The 18,742-nt window shown below is 35.1% G+C and overlaps 1 protein-coding gene across 48 annotated transcripts in view; it reads left to right on the top strand.

Annotated features, from left to right (window-relative positions):
* RIMS2 (regulating synaptic membrane exocytosis 2) overlaps window positions 1-18,742 on the top strand; it is a 425,424-nt gene that overhangs the window by 307,307 nt on the left and 99,375 nt on the right. For 18 of the 48 annotated variants that reach the window (XM_072327930.1, XM_072327908.1, XM_072327929.1 and 15 more), the window contains one exon: window positions 17,001-17,033. The exons of 23 other annotated variants lie outside the window; for them this stretch is intronic. In XM_072327930.1, the coding sequence (XP_072184031.1) occupies window positions 17,001-17,033 (33 nt within the window). Of the gene's footprint in view, window positions 1-10,044; window positions 10,135-17,000; window positions 17,034-18,742 lie in introns of all 48 variants that reach the window. 7 more of the 48 variants (XM_072327895.1, XM_072327901.1, XM_072327884.1 and 4 more) reach the window with 2 other exon arrangements.

Raw genomic sequence — 18,742 nt, 5'->3', positions numbered from 1 at the left:
TATAAAAACTGCAGAAATATCTTTGCATTTACTCCCTTTTTGTGCATGTATTTCTGTGCTACTGGCTGTGCAATCCTAGTTCTTGCACAGTGTAAGTCTTGCATTATGTGTCCTTGACAGCAAAGAAGAGTAGATGCCTTGCATGAAGCTACCTCAAGCTTTTGAATTATCCTGGGAATTTGCAAAAAATATACATATACCTTTGTGTTTTATTTGTGGATGCTTAGTTCACTTTCTGGGGAAGTAGCAGATTTCAACCCCTAATTGCTGTGAGGACCATTAAAATATTTTATTTGTGTTAGTACAGTTTCCAGTAAAAAAAATTGAGGAAATGCTACCTGTAGCACAAGGCTTTGATTACTTGAAAGGTTGCTGTCTTTCAAGGGAAGTAATGGTCCACGATTTGCTTTAGATTGCCAAAAGAAGGAATTAAACACTTCTGTATTCATACCATTTGGAGGTATTAACTTCTAGGTTTGAGTCTAGCAAGGGCATAAAAAAAAAAGAAGGGCAAACAGTCATACAGCTGCATTCATGACAGCCATGCTTTATTTATATGTTGGGGTACAAAAGTGCCAAAACCATTTTAGTTCAGTTCTCATGGCAAAATAAATTGTGAAAAGTCCTTGGCACAGCATTTATATGCGACATTTTTTCTGTAAGAGAAGTTTGTAGACATGGTGTGTCTACTGAATATTTTACAACATGCACAAAATTTCAATTAGAATTTAAATGCCATGCTTTTAACACAGAATTGCAGAACAGATATCTGGGTAGAAATCAGTTTCCACTATCTTGGCATCCTAAATCTTCTTCCCTATTAGGAATAACCTGTTAGAATGAGCAGTTATAAAATAGCGATTGTATGCAAGCTAATCTTGAAGTAGAATAATTCAATGACTTATATAGTTACACATACAAGTAATGGGATAACTGTATTGAATCTGTAAGAAGAGTACAAAAAGTCAGTAAGAATCATAATCTGGACATTGAAGAGCTATAGTATATTACATCACATCAGAACACGCCTAATAACTGACATTTAAGAGAAAGCAGGATTATGGTGCACAATTTATGTAGCTCAATGTTGTGTTATTTCTGCTGTTAACTGACGTTAGGTGAGTTTTGTCACAGAAGTTTCTCTGCAAGTGGGATAAAATGAATGGATCGGTGTTTGTTTCTTTAGTCATATACATACCTTCACTGTTGTTTCCAGCTATTTTAATATTCTCTAAGATTTAGATATGCTCTAGGCAGTGTTTTTTCTCTGCCTGTAAGTACTGATGGAGAAGTGCTTGTCTTGTGGATTTCTGTGAAATCCACGTGCAAAGTCAATTACCTGGAAAGTTGAGGTGTTGTTTTTCCAACCTGGAAAAATGTTTGCATTATTTCTCCTGCACACATTGAGGAAGTGAGTATGCCCACTTGCTTAGGATTTGTACACAGTTTTAAATATGTTCTTTGAGAATGTAGGCTTGGTCTAGAGAAACTAAAGCAAAGCCAAGAAGCAGATGCTTGTGAACCACTGATGTATCAGTATGTCTGCTTTCTCTGCTTTGTTATTTACTGTCTACTTTTCAGTGCTTCAGTAATTTATTAAAAAAGTGGCTGCCATCATTACTTACATAAGAAACTCACTGGAGTAGTTAGAGATGATACTAAATATAAGAAAAGCATTTATTTAATCTGTAATTCACTCAGAAAATGTGTGCTGCAGACTGAGGGTTTGTATGTTATTCTAGATGTCTTTTGTTTGATGTTTACCTCTTATTTGATCAGCTTGTGACAAAGCATGCATGTTTTTGTCTTGCTTTTTTCCCCCTTTCATACCTTGCTTGTACAAATGCAGCAGGAGATGAAGAAAACAAACGTATTGGAGTACAGGAATCAGAGGCTGAGGCAGGTCTGTGTGACCACAAGTGCCTATCTGCTTTAGAAACATTTTCCCATAAGCATGTAGGGAACCTTTGCTGGCCAGCTTGTTTTAAAACTCAAAATCCAGACAACAGTTTTAAGCTCAAGACACAGAAATTAAGTGTAGTATAGTTTGTTTTTTTTTTTTTTTTTTTACTGATTTGTGACAGCAATAACTAGTTCAGCCTACAAAAATCACTTTCTTAATCTACATTTTTATCCCTCCGTCTGAAAGTACTCTGTCACTACTACCAAGTTACAGCCTTAGCCAGATCTGGGTGTGCACCCCTTAGACACTGTACCCTCTACTTTTCATTCATACTTTGGCAGGCAAGGAAGTCAATATTATTGTAGCATAATACTTTTTGTTCCCGAGTTTACATAGGTGGAGTGATGATGCTGAACAAATAGTGAAAAAGTGCATTACATTGAGATTCTTAGAACAATTTGCATGATGTCCCTCATCCTGCTTGGAAATCATTTCAGTCATCAGACAAAGAAAGTTAATGTGATGAGAGCTGATAGATGATGATCAAATCAAACGTGCAAATGGTGCTTGATCTCAAATACTGTGTGATTAAAATGTATGACTTTACATTCAAATTCCAGAAAACACACTTCCTATGATTTCAAAGATAAGCAGAGATTTTTCAACCATTGTAGTTTATGCTCCTGCATATTTTTCTTGACAGGAGAATCATAAAAGCATAAGTGTTCAGTTGCATGCACTGTTAATAGGTCACATCTTAGTTTGCTCTTCAAGTTAGATTTTTTCTCAGAAATAATTTGTTACCCCTGCTGGTAATTTTCAGTGACATTATGTCAACTATGATGGATATGGAAGAGCAGCACAGATTAGCTTTTGCGACTGTAAATATTTGAGATAGGTTGATGTTAAATTCAGCTGCCTAAAGTTAGAAAGCGTGGTCCATACCTCAAAGCCTGTGGAGCACAGCCCAGGGAATGACAATGTAGTGCAGTTATTAACACAGTTATGTGGAAAGAATTTGGTGCTCCTGCAGAAACCCCCAAAGATGTGTTAATCTGAGCCAAAAACTCATCTAGTGCTAGCTGGTAGGGAAAGTTACCAGCTAAACAAACCTGTGCCTGAAATCCCATCTCTGATGAACACTGCAACTGCCTGAATCAGAGATCATTTACAATCCTATAGCCAGGATCCTGCTCCCCTTGTTTGTTAATAGAAGAAAATATGGATCACTGTTTTCTTCTTAAAATTGGAAATTACTGTGATAGGCTCATTTTTTGTTCAGAAATCTGAATGCCAGAATAATTTTAAGAGAGGGCAGCTGGTAAGCAGAGTAGTTTTTTAAATGGTAGTTTGTACAAATGCATCCAAAGTGTCCTTGAAGATCCTGGCTTTCCCTTTATGGCTTTCCCCATTATAGTGTGGTGTGCATTCTTGCTTTTGTTGTGATTCTGTCTGTAAGTGTGCACTGTTCTCTTGTGTGTGTATGTACTGTTGACTGTGTTTTGTAATCATTCAAATGTAGTGCATGGAATTGTAGTGCATGGAATTGTGCTAACATAGTTTGCAAAATATTTGTGTGTGCTGTAGTTATATTGCTCATTGTGACATCTGTTCCAGTTGTTAATCATCATTGTCTGTTTTTAATGTTATAAAGATTGTGAGGAAAAACATCAAACCCCACCTGTTAATGGGAGAAAAGGCAAGTTGTGATGGTGTTGTTAGTGAATTGTGGATGTTTTTTGCTTGCTTTGTTTTTGCTGCATGTGTGTGTGTTCCATAGTTCTACTAGTTCAAAATCAGTAACTTCGTGTATGTTCAATTTCATCATGTTATTTTACTTACACTTAAAAACATTCTTTTCAGCAGTGGTTTTAAAATCTTTCCTAGACTCAAAAGCTTCAGAAATCTCTTTTTGAAGTTAGCTCTGGTGTTGAATACCACCTGGGTATGTGATCAGGTTGCCTATTTAGAACAAGTGAGATTGTTTTTGCTGCTGATTGTTCAGCTGCTATAAACATAGTTCATTTTAACTACCAGATTGTTCTTTGTTTTTTTGTGTTATATTTCTTACATCCAAATTCACCCCCTGGAAAAGCTGGACTTGGTTAGTTTCACAAACTAGTAATCAGTGATAAAGTCAAGCTAAAGCTGTTTTCATTCTTAGTTTGTCTTCTACTCCTTCATCAAAACCTGAGATGGAAACGTTGCACAATAAATTAAATCCTACGAACCTGTATTTAAAGATATTTTATTTTATTTTATTTTATTTTAAATTTCCCTAATGGGTTTCTTTTGTTATAGAACTTCCTTAGCAAGAGCTCTTTTAGTCCAAAAGAGTGGTTATTGTCTAGTATTGTATTTTATTACAAAGAACACAATCCTTTTCAGTCTTTCCTCAGTTCTTTAGCGTTTTTCATGTGTTTTGCATGACACTTTTTGATCATTTGTGTTTGCAAGAGAAGACTCCCAGTACTTCTTTCTTTTACTGCCTTAATTTCAGGTACATAAAAGATGCTGTAGTTCTGAAGCAGAATTTGAAGCCTTTGGGGTTATTGATTCCCTCATTCTAAGGAATATTTTATATACTTACGCAACAGCTTTGCTGATATTATGGAAATCAAGAATGCTTCCAGTTTCTATCTTCCAGATTAGAAGTGTCTGGAGCCTACCTGTATGTTGCATGCATACCGATACAAGACCAAGCCAGCATGTTGTCCCCGTTGCATGCACTGTGGTTTCCATGTGTATGGGAGCCCCAACACACCATGTGCAGTCCATATTCCTGGAGGACTAGAATGGGAATTTCAAGGGATAGAATTCCAGATTTGGCACAGAGTTTAGGCACACTCTAAGAATATAGGTGATTGAAATGCAAACCAGGTGGAGTAAAGGACCTCAGACAAAGAACTGATCCCAAGTGAACTTGCAGTACACAAGTACGGTATACAAATGTTTTTTTGAAAGACAAGCATGTGGCCATTGTGCTACAGGGACTGTCATCCTGCTGGCTGATTTTTGCATCTTCTTCTGTCTAACATCATTTGAGATTCCTACCCTGTGCCTGATCAACTAAACAAACTAGCCATGAGTCTCATGGGCTCTCTATTTCCCTGGCCAGTGAGATCTAGACTTCACTGAGACCGTGGCAGCTTCTGAATTTTGCATGAAGAATGATGCTAATTGTGTTTAATGTGTTCTGTGAGTATACCTGATATATATTTATGCGTTATGTGTTTCAAGAACTTAGGGAGTGTAATACTAGATTTTAATTAAATTCTAGTTTGAGAGAAGTAAGGTTTAAGTATGGTATTAAGTGATTGAGATTGCTCTAGTTGTAGTAAAGCACATAATTGCGTTCCTTGCTCTGGGAAAAAATGAAATGAAAAAGCCCCCAGGAACACAAAGCAGAAGTGAGGCACCCTTAAGATTCTGGCAGCTCAGCCAGAGCCAGGAGTGGGGTATCGGGAGTGACACAAGACAGACCTCCATCTGTCCAATGGCTTGCATTTAAGAAAGCAGGACAGGGCCCAGAAACATGCCCAGAACCAGCTGAGAGACCCTAATGGGTCCCAAATGATGAAGCAGGACTAAAGCTAGCAGGTATGGCTGGGACCAAATGCAAGAGCTTCAGCTTGAAAAAGCCCTAGAGTAAAGGAGGGGAGGCTGAGGCATCTTCCAACTTTTTGGTGAATGGCCCTGGGGGCAGCTCAGGCTTCTCAGGCAACTCTCCCTTATCACAGGAAGGCAACTAAATTCCACAGCTCCTCAAGTACACTCTGTTCCCTGCCAAGGAACATGAGCATCTTAATAGGCCAGAAAGCATAAGAAATAGTACTCAAATCAAAGGCTTATGTATTCAACTGAGTACTGGGACTTGCTGGTAGTAACAAACCCTATTAGAAAAAAGATTCCCCCTCAAGTTTATGATTGGTTGAGTGTAATATAGGTACATGTTTGTAACAGAGATGTAATCATGTTTTAATCCAAGATATTGCATAATGCTTTGTATGAATCATTGTTTTATTTCAGAATTTGCATGAAGAATTTCCATTCCTGAATTCAAATTTAATATTACACGTTTTAGAGGTATATAAGTATGGAATGTATGGACAGAATAGCCTGAAAAATAAAACCAAATCCCTAGACCAAGTTAAAACTTACAACCTGCATTATGTCAGGTGTATTTGTAGCCTGTTCACATATCTTTGTGTGCATGGAGTACTCACTGGCATTCCATGGAATGGGAGTGCAAACTTGAACGAAGCCTATAGAAGGGAAATGCAGAGCAGGAGCTTGCATTTTGCTCTGCTTTTATGTTGTTAGCTGTAATTTGCATTATTTAAGTTAAATAATCATTAGACTGGCAATATATTTAGACTTTAATAACAACTTGAGGACCATACTCAGTCTGACCAAAAATCCACCTGGCCTAGAGATTGATCCTCAGCAGGCCAGGCCAAAGTGCTGGGGGAAAGGAATATGAGCAGAACAAATAGGTAGCAATGCTCACCTGCCGTTCTGGGTTCCCAATCTCCAAGGCTTTGTGCATAAGGGTCTTACAGAAACATCAGTGTTGTTATTGTGTTATCTCCATCTCTCCCATAAGCTCTTTGCACCCCTTAAAGCATTGCTGCCAACATAACCCTGCAGTGCTTATCCAGACAGGTCAGTCAGGAGAGCTACTATGGGGAGATGTTCAGAGTATGCTTATTCTTAGCAGGCCAGAAGGCCAGCTCTATTGAATTCATTTCCAACGTGTTTTACTCATATAACCAGAAGGGGGAGCAAAACTGCCATATTTCAGAAACATCTAAGAAAACAAATCGTTGTGCTGTTTTCTTCTGGAGAATTATGAAGAGATGCTACTGGATGATTGGAAATGTTAATTGATTTTCAATTACAAATAATTAATGTATTCTTGAAGTCATTTTTTAAGAAAATGTTTATGGAATAAAGGAAGCAGCTAGAGCACACTGAGAGTGTTCTTACACTAGTAAGGATCATATAAAATACAATTACATGGCAATATTTTTAAGTCCGCTTTTTCTTTTTTTTCATAATGTGTAGTTCAGTAAGGAACATGAGATGGAAACAATAACTAAGTTATGTAGGAATTTTTAATGCAGTGCTGCATTAGTTAAACTCACACTGTGATACTTAAATAGCCATTCATGAGCAACAGATCTGAAATGCTGTTAACATACCTCAGTATTTATATCTCATCATTCATTTGCTGTTTTGGCTGTTTGCATGGAGAAAAATCTTAGATAAGCTGTTCTGGTGTCAGTAGGAGTAGCTAAGAAATGGTGTTCTCTGGCATGGTGTAGAATGCAGGTATGGCATTACCTAAAGAGGCACCAGTTGTTGTTTAAAAACATGTCAGGAAAAGACTGAATGATGCTGTTTGTCTCTGGAAACTGCAGTATTGTCTAGCTCTTGCTACAACAGCATTGTGGAAACTTCAGCCCCAAGATATCTGAATGTTCCCCTGATGCAGGAGCAGCAGCAGGCCGCCTTCACTGCTGACTTTGTGTCACATGAAGCTGGCCTTGATGCTGTTAACAGCGTGCTAGCAGTGTAAGGTGGGATTCAGTTCCTCCCAGATGAAATGTAGTACAGCTGGGACAATTCTGTCATGTCTCAAAGCCACTTGCTTTCCCCCATTGGAGATCTGTCAAAGATGAGAACATTTCTTTCTTGGTGGGCTCTTGAGAATGATGGCTCCTTATATTGTCTTAGGGACTTTATTTTGTAAGTCAAAACATACAGTATGAATTTGCTTTTCCTATGAGTAAAATATACTTATAATAAAGTATAATTTAAATATAAGTCTAATTAATTCTTCTTATATCCTTAATGCATGAGTTAAATGTCATAAGTACATGGGTCAAATGTAGTTGTTCAGCTTTTGACATTTCTCACATGGTTCCACTAGGTTTTTGCTGTGCTATTTTATTTAATACGTACTGACCAAATCCACTTCTGACTGATTTTTACAGTAGTTATCACCATACATTATTGAGAATATAATTCCTTTTTAAGCATTCATCTTAAAACATTTAAAATAGAAATTCTTGAGAATTCTTCATTTGCAGAAGATGATGACTAAATTATGTTCTAGTGAAAAAGGGAAGACTATTATAATCTAATTCAAAATATATAAGTAGAAAAATACAGATAAAAGTTGCTTCACAGAAATTTTTGAGACTGCAGAGAGCAAAAGCTGAGTGAATTTAATACAGGACAAATTCCAAATATAAGAGAAAGAATGTGAGAAAATTCAAAAGGAAGGGTAATAGATTTAAGGGCTATTACTGTCTATAGTGCGAGAAAAGAAGGAAGGAGCTAGTATTTGCCTAAGAAAATCTTCTGTTGTAGCATCTTGGTATTTTGCTGCATCATCTTGTAGTTCTGCAGTTTGCAGCATCATTCTAGCACAGCTGTATCATTGCTGGTGCTTTCCTAATCAGAAATGATGGATATTGGCAACAATTCTTATTATATGCTACTTTCTTGTTTTTAACATGGAATAGTAACATTGAATATTTAATATAAAACATAAACTTAAATTTAGAATATCCGTGTAACGTATGAAATGTTTGTACTGAACTCTCCTAGGAAAAAGGAAATGTCTATGTGTGACTGACTAACATGGATAAATGTGTATTTTCATAGAGAAAAAGAAAAGATCACGTTTTTGTTAGGAAGAAACAAAAAAAGATTTTATTTCCACAGTTACAAAAACAACCCTCCTTTTGAAGTTCAGCAATACACGGAGTACTAGAAAGGTGTCAGTTTCTATTTTAGCATGTGTATCAGTGGTGTCATGAAATCATTATACTGAAAATTCTATTGATGTGTTACTTGAACCCTACAACTCCCATCAATTTCAGAAGCCAAAGCTGCCTCACTTAGGACAGCAGCCTGTTATAAAACAACAGCCACAGATGGGATGGCTACAGGATGACTACAGATAACATCTTTATGTGCTTACATTTTGAATGCCAGCTCTCAGTTCTCCACAATTAATAAAGGAAAAAAAAAATAATAATTTAAAAAAAAATAAAAATGTAATGAGATAATCGAACTTTAGGTCAATGTTTATTTTAACCAGGGAAGCCTGGTCTAGTGGATGGTGACGCTGCCCATGGCAGGGTGGTTGAAAATAGATGATCATTATGATCCTTTTCAGCCCAGGCCATTCTGTGATTCTATACCTGTTGTATTCTTCTTCATCAATGGCTATTTCTGTGATATTGTTTAAGAGGTTAAACTTAAGGTCAGAGAGGAACTTCAAGTTTTGTGGAGTAAGCAGATTCACAGCAGCCTAAAGCAAAAATGGAGCTTAGCATGTTTATCAAATTGATTGGTCCCGATTTGGTTTTGATATGAGATACCAAAATGCTTCAAACCTCTGCTTTTATGCTAAGCACCCGGTTTAATCTTCAGAAGATTGATAATTAAATTCGTAGCATTTTTTGGATGCAGTTAGGTTGGAAATGCATGTTTCAGACTATCGGAACTGTAAGTAGGAAGAGAGTTTTTATCGAGTAACTTTGTCTGCATAAAATGCCAACAGAATTTAAATCAAATCCCAGATTTAAAAAATGATTTTGACCTACATTTTGATGAAATATTTTTAAGTATTAAACACAACTCAACTTATTGTTAAAGAACTTTTCCAATTTGAAAACAAACATACATGGTTGCTGGTTTGGTTTTGCCTTGTTTTTTGAATTACACTTCTATAAAGTCTTTCATACCAAAATATTTTTGTCTTTTTAAATTCAGAAAAATAGGTAATTATCCTAGGAATCTATAAAATAAGCTGTTTTATTTAAAATGAAAGAAATTATTATGTCAATCCCATCAACTTTTAAAACTCTAGCTGTTAAATATAAAAGCAGAATATTTGATATACATTACATAGATATTAACATAGATATGCATAGTATATCCTTTTCTGTGTTTAAGTTGTTGACCAATTCTCTTCAGCACAGGCTTCTAAACTAAAGAACTAATTTATGTTTTTGCTATGTAATTGATGGTATTTTGTTTAGATCAAGTTATCCCAAATGGCACTAGCTATCTTATAACGTAAGTTATATAATATTTCTGATTCTTTTTTTGGTTTATGCTAGAAGTTACATGGGAGGACCAGCAGAAAAAGGTGAATGGTACAATAACTGATGACAAACCATTGCCGAAAAAGAAACACCATTCTGAGCCAGGTTTGTCAGGGTTTTGAAAACCACATGAAAGCATGAGACAATAAAAACACATTTCATGCTTTTGTAATGCGTGTGCTTGATGGTTTTGATTTTTCTTTATTTCTTTTTTAATTCTTTTTTCACTTTGGTGTGGAATTTTTAGTATGTAGAAACAATTTAGAATAGTGTTGTAAATAGTTCTGTTTTAGAATAGCAAAAATAGATCTGCTTTTGTAAATAATTGTGTTAGAATGCACATGCATTAGTAAAGAAATCCTCTGGCATAATATTGGACATTAATATTAGATTGATTTTTAGCTTTGAATATTGTTATGATTTAACTGTGTGTGCAAGCCTTGGGAATATGGGTAAAAGTTATTCTGATTCTTAATTAGATTACTGAACCAACGTATCTACTGCATGTATGGTGGGATAGTCATCTTGTGAAGAGCTTTTTGTTTTGTTTTGTTTTGTTATTTAGCACAAGCTGTATTTTCCATATGTCTCAAGTTCTTAAATCTGTCTTTCTTCTGAACTAAAAACTTTCTTTCACCCCAAACAGAAAGTGCAATTATTCAACTCTGTCTTCATTACTGCAAATATCTAGCAATAAGAAGCAAATCTTACAGGGGTAATGATAGTGATGATGATAATAATATTGTTGTTCTCTCAGTCAGACAATAAGAGGTGCTAATTACAACATTTTAACCACTTGCAAAAGACACTGTGATGTTACGATAAAGAACACATTGTAAAGTACAGGGGTGAGTAGAGTAAGAATGGAGTAGCATAAGACAAGCCTAGATAGATTTAGATTGTAGATTTCATCCTGTTTTAAAGGTCTTCTTAAATGAATGGGAGTTTTTCAGCCCCAAGAGTACATAGGTACAATTCTGGGCTGCAGATCTCTTTCTGTTGGCTATAATAGTTGTCTAGCAACAACTAATAGCAGCAGTTTTCAAGTCATTTAAGTTAAAATTTATGTGATTGGCCACTGTACCACGTCCTAAGTTAATGATGTATGCTCAGTTTTGGTCTTTTCTGCACACTGAGCACCTCCAAATTCCCTGTTAAATGTGAACTACTGCACATCTTAAAGTTCAAGAATCGGGACCAAATAGGAGCAACAAAATCCAGATTGTGTAAACTAGGAACTGTGAATATAGATACAGATTCCAATTCCCTGACTTTTTAATGTATCAGAGGAAGTTAGAGGATAAAAAAAAAAGACTGCTTGTGAGAGCCAGAACTGAGGTGTATTTTCTTTTCCAGCTGACTCTCTTAGCTATCGCGTGTCAGGTTCAGCATACATTTGCAGATCTTCACTGTAGACTTCCCAGGACAATTTTGGCAATCTCTCCACATAGACTTTTTCATCTACATCTCCCACCTGGTAGACTTAGAAATGTGGTAATCTGTTATCTAGGCAGAAGGCACATCCATAGTTATTAGCAGTACTTGTATGGAGAAAACTTCCACTTTTTAACAAACTGGAGATGTACTTTTTTGCCTATTCTTTGGATATTCTAGATTTTCTATGATTGAAATCTTGCAAGACAGGAAAACCGGTAGCAGAATAGCAATAGAAAATCAGCATGGGCATTGAAATATATTCACTTTTGTATGTGTAATTCTTTATATCAGCACAATCTGATATATCACAAATCACAAATATCACAAATATGTGATTTTTTAAAATGTATTCCTTCTTCAAGAACAGTATCACTGATCTCGAGTACTGCAGAGAATACACGGAATTGGTTTGGAAAGCCACAATCACAATTTCCAGACTAGGATCGATAAAGACTTGAACAAAAAATTTTGTTCTGCACTTCACAGTCCTAGAGCTTTCTGTGAAGCCTGACAACTGATAAAAGCACAGATTCAACTTCATGTTTTTCAGGAATGTCTTAAATGCACGGGTGGGTCAATGATTTGTGATGCAGGGACATCTGAGGTAGTTCTAAACACTCTAAAATGGTCACCAAGAAGCTCATACCCCTATAGCCACACAGCTTCCAGGCTGCGAGTTTACCTGCTATGCAGGGCACACTGCTGTCCCTGATAGACATCTCTTTATCATTACAAACCCCAATTATCAATTTTCAGTCACAGCAACTGGAAGAAGATGGCACTGTATTTATGCCTCTACTGGTAGAAACATGGCTGGACAAGATACTGTTTTTCTTTTAAGAAAAAGCAATTATTTTCACCTAGTATCATCATTTATCTTTGCTGAACATAATAGGGTTATTTAAGGAAAAAAGCACATAGCTTAGGCACCAGAGTAGTGCTACTCATTTCTGTTTCCTGTCACCTGCTGGATAAGAAGTGAACAATTGGTTTCATCAATCCATCCAGAGATGATGCAGGAACTACCCATGTATGATGGTATGGAGAATATTACTGTTCTTACCTTATTCATACTTGTAGCTGGTATATTTGACATAGATTATCTGGAAACCATCCTATGATGGTTTTGTTTTCATTGCCTTTGAGATGGTGGTGATGCTATCAGATATGCAGCTGTTGTCACAGATATGTTTATTTATGTTTACTGTATTATATACAATGGTTGAGTAAAACAACCATGGGGTAATGCTGGCATATTTTAATATGATTGACCAAAAAGAGACCAGGTAATTGAAATGTATTTATACATGTCAGGATGGCAAGAAATCAAAACGAAATTCTCTTGTTATTATTTTGGATTAGGTATTATTGTTTTTAGACTATACTGAGCTTTTAGAGGATCTGTAAGAATAACAAGTTAAACATATCAGAAAATTCAAAGGTGACACGTACTTACAAATGGAAGCTTACCATTCCTTGTATAGTGTGACTGCCTATCAATTGGAAAGGAATCATGGTTGGTTTTATCATGGGTGGAAGTATTCCTCAACTGTACACAAAGAGAAACTTTTCAGAAATAACATTACTGCTGTCATGCAGTCAATTGAAGTAGTAAATGATTAGTCAAAAACAATTCAAAACAATATGGTGGCTATTTTACAAGAAGCTTGTAGTCAAAATGACAAGTATTAAAAACAGTGCTGGGGAATTGATGGATCTGGAGAAGATAAAGTGGTGTTAAGACACTTGGAAAGAAAAGCACACAGGCATTTCATATTGTGAGTACCAGAAAAATCAAAGATTGTGGTTAAACAAGAATGCCTCTATAAAACCGGCAGCCTTGAAAAGGAAAGGAGCAGAATGAAGTTGGTGATGAGGTAATGATTAACAAAGAAGAAAAGTTTCTAGGCAGGAGAAGAATTTTCAAAGAAAAGGATTTGATTGGGAAAGGAAGAAGTTGTCAAGAGCCCTAAGGCAAGGTTCTGAGTGCTCAGGTAGAGCTGAAGGAGAACACAGAAAACAGTCTTGTGGAAAAGTCAGATGGAATATGTGGTAGGAATAACTTTTCTTGACAAAACATGAGCGTTCCCGTACTTTGCAGGGGCTCCTCTTGAATAAAGTTGTATATAGTGCAGGTGTACTTATTTAAAATAACTATTCCAGTGTATTTACTTAAAATTGTTATTCTTCTGAACCACTCTGGAGGTCAGCACCTATATGTATGAAAGTAACAAAGCTGGGTTCAAGATACAGAGATACTTTATTAAGAAAAAATGGCACTGTGTCAACTGGAATTGCAGATATAGTCGTATGTTGCATGTTGGTGTCTCAGCCAAATTGCATGGAGTAAGGGTTTAATTGTCATTTATGACGGGTCATAATTAGTTGAGATGCCTTAAAAATACCTTACAGCACATAACACATTCTTTAATGTGTACACCATTTCCCTGCCTTGTGTGTTTTGGAAACCAGTCTTAACAATGTGAAATCCTGGGCTACCTAATTCTGTAGATTCTGAAACTTCATGGCATGATTGGGATGAGAACAGATTTAGAATACTTAGTTCAGGATAGATCATCTATCCTTTATTGACAATAGAGGGTGCATTTGCATCATTTGCTGATAATTATCTTTTCTGAAGTAGTATTGACGTTTGATTACCTAAATTAGAAACAAAGTCATAAAAAATCACTGAATTACTCATTTAGTTTTCCTCTCGAGACATAAAAATGTAATGCAGTCTACATGGTTTCTTTTGATTTTATAGAGTTTATGCAACTGAGAATATTTAAGGTTTCTTCTTCAATCTTGCTTTCTACCTTCTTTGCTGTTATTCTTAACTCTTGGTAGGAATAACTCACAACTTCCTCGTTCTTACTGTTTTCCATACCATGAATTATAGCACATATTAGGTAGTTGCCAAATTAAATGTCTTCCATCTTCCTAATATTTTCTTCATCCTTCTTAGTCCTCTGCTTATATTTTTGAGGAAAAATACTGGCATCTGTCCAGTGTGCAGCTGTGGTTTTGTGTGTGAGTTTATACTTTAAGGTAATCCATTAATACTTTCTTCTTGACATCATTACTAGAAAGATGATTTGGCATCACCATACCTCAGATACTACTAATTCATTAATATTTACAACAATTAATGGTCAAATTCATGTCTCTAAGAAATGAGGTGTCAGTTGAGCAGATATTCACAATGAGAAAGCACATACTGTCTTTTATTTTCCTTTCTGACTTCTATAGAATTATTGTTCTTAGATATGTTATAGGTAAAAACTTAAGACTTGAAAATATATTTGCAAATATTTTTTTTTTGTGTGTGTGGCATTTTGATACATAAACATACACTCCTAACAAACACTTTGAATGAGGGCTTTTAAATATGAAGTTTTAAAAACATGTCGACACGTATGACCGGTGTGCCACCAAATACTAATTAGTTGGTTCTGAACTCTTCATAAGCAGTTTTACTGCTCTTCAATTGTGTCAACACTAAAATCTACTGATGTTACTAGAATGCCTTATATTACCATATCAGGGCACCTTCCTGATGTGGAATAATGCAATTCCAAGCATCTTTTGAAAACTTCTGAAGTTTTTTAGACTTCTTTTAATGTAATGTATATTTCAGAGATATACATTCCTACAGATGCTAAAAAAACCAAATGAAATATAACGGTGTCATTACAGAGACTTTATAATGGCAATATTTGACATAGAAGGAGTGCATGCTTCAAAGCTATAGCTAATATAAAGTATATAGAGATATGAGAAAATATTTTTTGAAAAAAGTTTTTAATTTTTAGATGGGCTTTTGGTGATGGAAATAATGACATATCTGTTTAAGTGGTATAGAAATTATAACCACACCGTATCAATACTTGCTATGTAACATGAAGGACAAGTAGATCTTTTTATTTGCTTTTGTGTATTTCATACTATGGCTTCATTGCACTCGCACAGATAAAAATGTATTTATACATTGACATATTTTTTTTTAAACAATAGATGACATAGCATCCTTTGTCAAAACTGTCAGCAGTTATGCTTTCACAAGATACATCTCTCATATAATACTTACATGTGATCATCTAGTAAGCAAATATAATTTCCTAAAAATGTATTCTAAATATATGCTACAGTCTGCTTGTGTTTACTACAAATTTTTGGTACAGTCTTGCTTTTGATGGATGAAAATGATAATTCGCTAGCTATCGAATAAAATGGTTTGACCATTGAGCATGGGGGTTATCAGATGAAAATAAGTGTTGTCTTTCATTTCATTTTATGAATTTATATTGCTTATTCTAATTTTGCACATTTTCAGTGGTGTCTTGATGTTGACTAAGATGTGGATAAAAGTATATGCAGTATATTTTTAGTGATGTCTGAACTTTTCTGAAATTCTTAATCTAATATCTCCAGTGTTACTAAGTTGTAAACAATGTTTAGTAACTCGTTAGCAAGCTGCAAGCTGAATTTAGATAAGGGTTTATAGATACATACAGTATTTTTAATTCTTGTGCTTTCTGTAAGAATGCATTTGTTTTGTAAGTCACAGTAGCTTCTCAATTCTTTTTAATAATTATTATTTTTCAAGATGAATTCCTTCCATTCTTTTACTATAAATAGATGTTCAGTACAGAAAATGACACTGTCCCTCAGATTTTCTCCGTGTCTGAAATGGCAGTGTGTTTTGAATATGAGGTAATAAAGTAAGTAATGAGAGAGTTGTTTTGGCATTTAATTTGCATGCATTTCCAGTAACTTAGACTGCTGTGAGATGAGTAATACTTACTTTTGAAAGATTATCTGCTTGATACATGAGAGTTAATACCTATATGTTCTTTTCTTTCATGTTCAGTATTTTGTTCTTTATAATATTGCCATTGGCAGAGTGCTACAATCACGTGGTCCTTTCCAGAGTGTGTTATGTGGATTCTGAAATTTCTTGAGCTTGTATGCCCTTTTACAAACAATCCGTTTCTGTTTTGTTTTCCATTTTCAATATGTGATTTTGATTTAGTGTGAATTAAAACTATTTAATAGTAGAATTATCTAATAATGCACTTCCCATTGCTGATTTTAAACTGAATTCCAGTACTTGGAAAAAAATATATATTAATATTTGTATTCAAGTAGATAACGTTCCAAAAAGTTGAACAGGTTTGAACAGCAGTGTTTCTACTAGTTAACGCGCCTTTTACTATCCAGGTTTCTTTTCAGCTTCATTGCAAGGATTGACTTTGCTCTCAGTGATAATATTTGTTATTTCCTCAGCTCCTCTACTAACCCTATCTTTACTCTTCTTTTTCAACAACTGTAGTTTAACCACTTCTTTCTTAGCTTTCTTTCTCCTCTGGTGTCTTTGTTATTTTTTCCCCCATTTACTAACTCTGCTCTGCAGACTTCTCTCTAAAACAATTTTTGGCCCTTTCCCTCAGTGTCAGTTTTAACCTTCTGAATACATCCTCTCACGCCCATCTCCTTTGTCTATGTCTGTCCATTACACGGTGTGATCACAGAAGAAGCGGAATCATCAAGGAGAAGAAACTCAGGTCTGTCTCTTCTACTGCTTTTTTCTGTGCTATTTTTCATTTTACCTTTCCTATAGATTTTATCCTAGCTCACCTCATTTACTTTTCACTCTCTTCCTCTTAATATGTTTAAATGTTAGCAAACTCTAGAAGTTTAACCTAGATCAATATATTTATGTAATTTGTATTATCCATGAACTGTGTACTCCACAAAAAGCTTCCAAAGGCAACTGATGACACATGTGCATACCTTAAGATTTTGAACTGATTAAATTTATCCCATTTCAGTGTTTATTTCCCATTCCCCAATATCTATATGTTAATCCTTTAAGCTTCCAGCTAGCACATGAAAACGGTCTCTAATTTGTTTTATCTTCACATTTGGAAACTTCTACAGAAAGTAGAAAACTCAGACATAACATTCCTGGGAGGATATAATTGAGAACTGAATAATCTCAGAAATGTCTAAAATGTCAAACTTAGCTTCAGTGAGCAAGACTCATTTTTGTTAGGAATAACTAGTGATCAAAAGCTGTTCTCTCATGGCAAAAAGTGTAAAACAGAAAGGTTTGATAACAGAGCAAGAAATCAAAGCACAAAGGGAAATCTCATATAGTGCTACTGCTTATGGGTTTTCTTTCATAATATGCATTATTTATAGTTTCATCTTATCAAATATTAAACTACCATTTATTGAATTTTCCATGTAATATACTATATTATATATATAATATGATATGCGTATATTATATATTATGGATACAAAAGTAAACTCTAGCAGGGCGTCTTAGCTCTGAAAATGCAAAGTTACTCACTCTTGCTCTGCTTGTTCAGTCATACTGTCAGAACAAGGTAATTCCCCATTTTTAAGTGGATCAAATTGATATATGAAATTTAAATTTTACATTTATTCTGTCAAAGCTCTCATTTTTTCCCCTGCTGTTATCCTGGTGAATTAGAGAAGCCACTTTGATGCTCTTTAGCTTCTAAAATCTGAAGGAATTTCTGTGACTGGTCCATTAATCTTAGGTAGGATTTAGTCAGATTTTTTTTATATCATTCCTCTGCTGTGGCTGGCTCCTTCAGAACTACTTTTACATTTGCTATTACTGTTTTCATAAGCTCCTAGAGTTTATCTGTGCTGCCTTTCATAAATTAGATACTGTGGTCTTCATACATAACAAGTCTCAAGACAGAAACCATTTCAACTGCAGAGCAGGGGTTGACAGAGGATAAAGAGAGCTAATGAGAATTAAGTGATTGAGGTATATATTCTCTAAATCACCACTACTGGAAATTAACAAATTCATGGTGTAGAAAGGTTGGGTTTACTTGTCCCGTGCTTAAGATCCACTTCTTTGAAGCTATTCTGAATCTCTTTAATTACAAAAAAAAAAAAAAAAAAAAAAAAAAAAAAGTTAGGAAATGGGTCACCCAAGTCCTTCATTTGTTCATAATAAAAGAAAAGGAAAGTTGTGGATGCTTTTACTCAAGGATCCTCTTCTGATTTATGAATCCTAGATGATTCCTGGAATACAAACAAGACCTTAAAATAAAACATATTTTTATGATGTATATTTCTTGATTGAGAAGACAAAACCTGTTTATTGCTAACTCTCCTGGACATTCCACTTGAGATAAATTTCTGCAAAGCAGCATTTTGATCTCTGACAGTTTTAAGCAGATACTGTAAGCGCTTGTAAAGTTAATTGTCTACCAGAGAAATTAAG

This window comes from Excalfactoria chinensis, chromosome 2 (assembly GCF_039878825.1).
Source record: "Excalfactoria chinensis isolate bCotChi1 chromosome 2, bCotChi1.hap2, whole genome shotgun sequence".
Classification (NCBI taxonomy): domain Eukaryota; kingdom Metazoa; phylum Chordata; class Aves; order Galliformes; family Phasianidae; genus Excalfactoria; species Excalfactoria chinensis.
The sequence above is the reverse complement of the archived record's forward strand: the minus strand, read 5'-3'. Positions and strand labels throughout refer to the sequence as shown.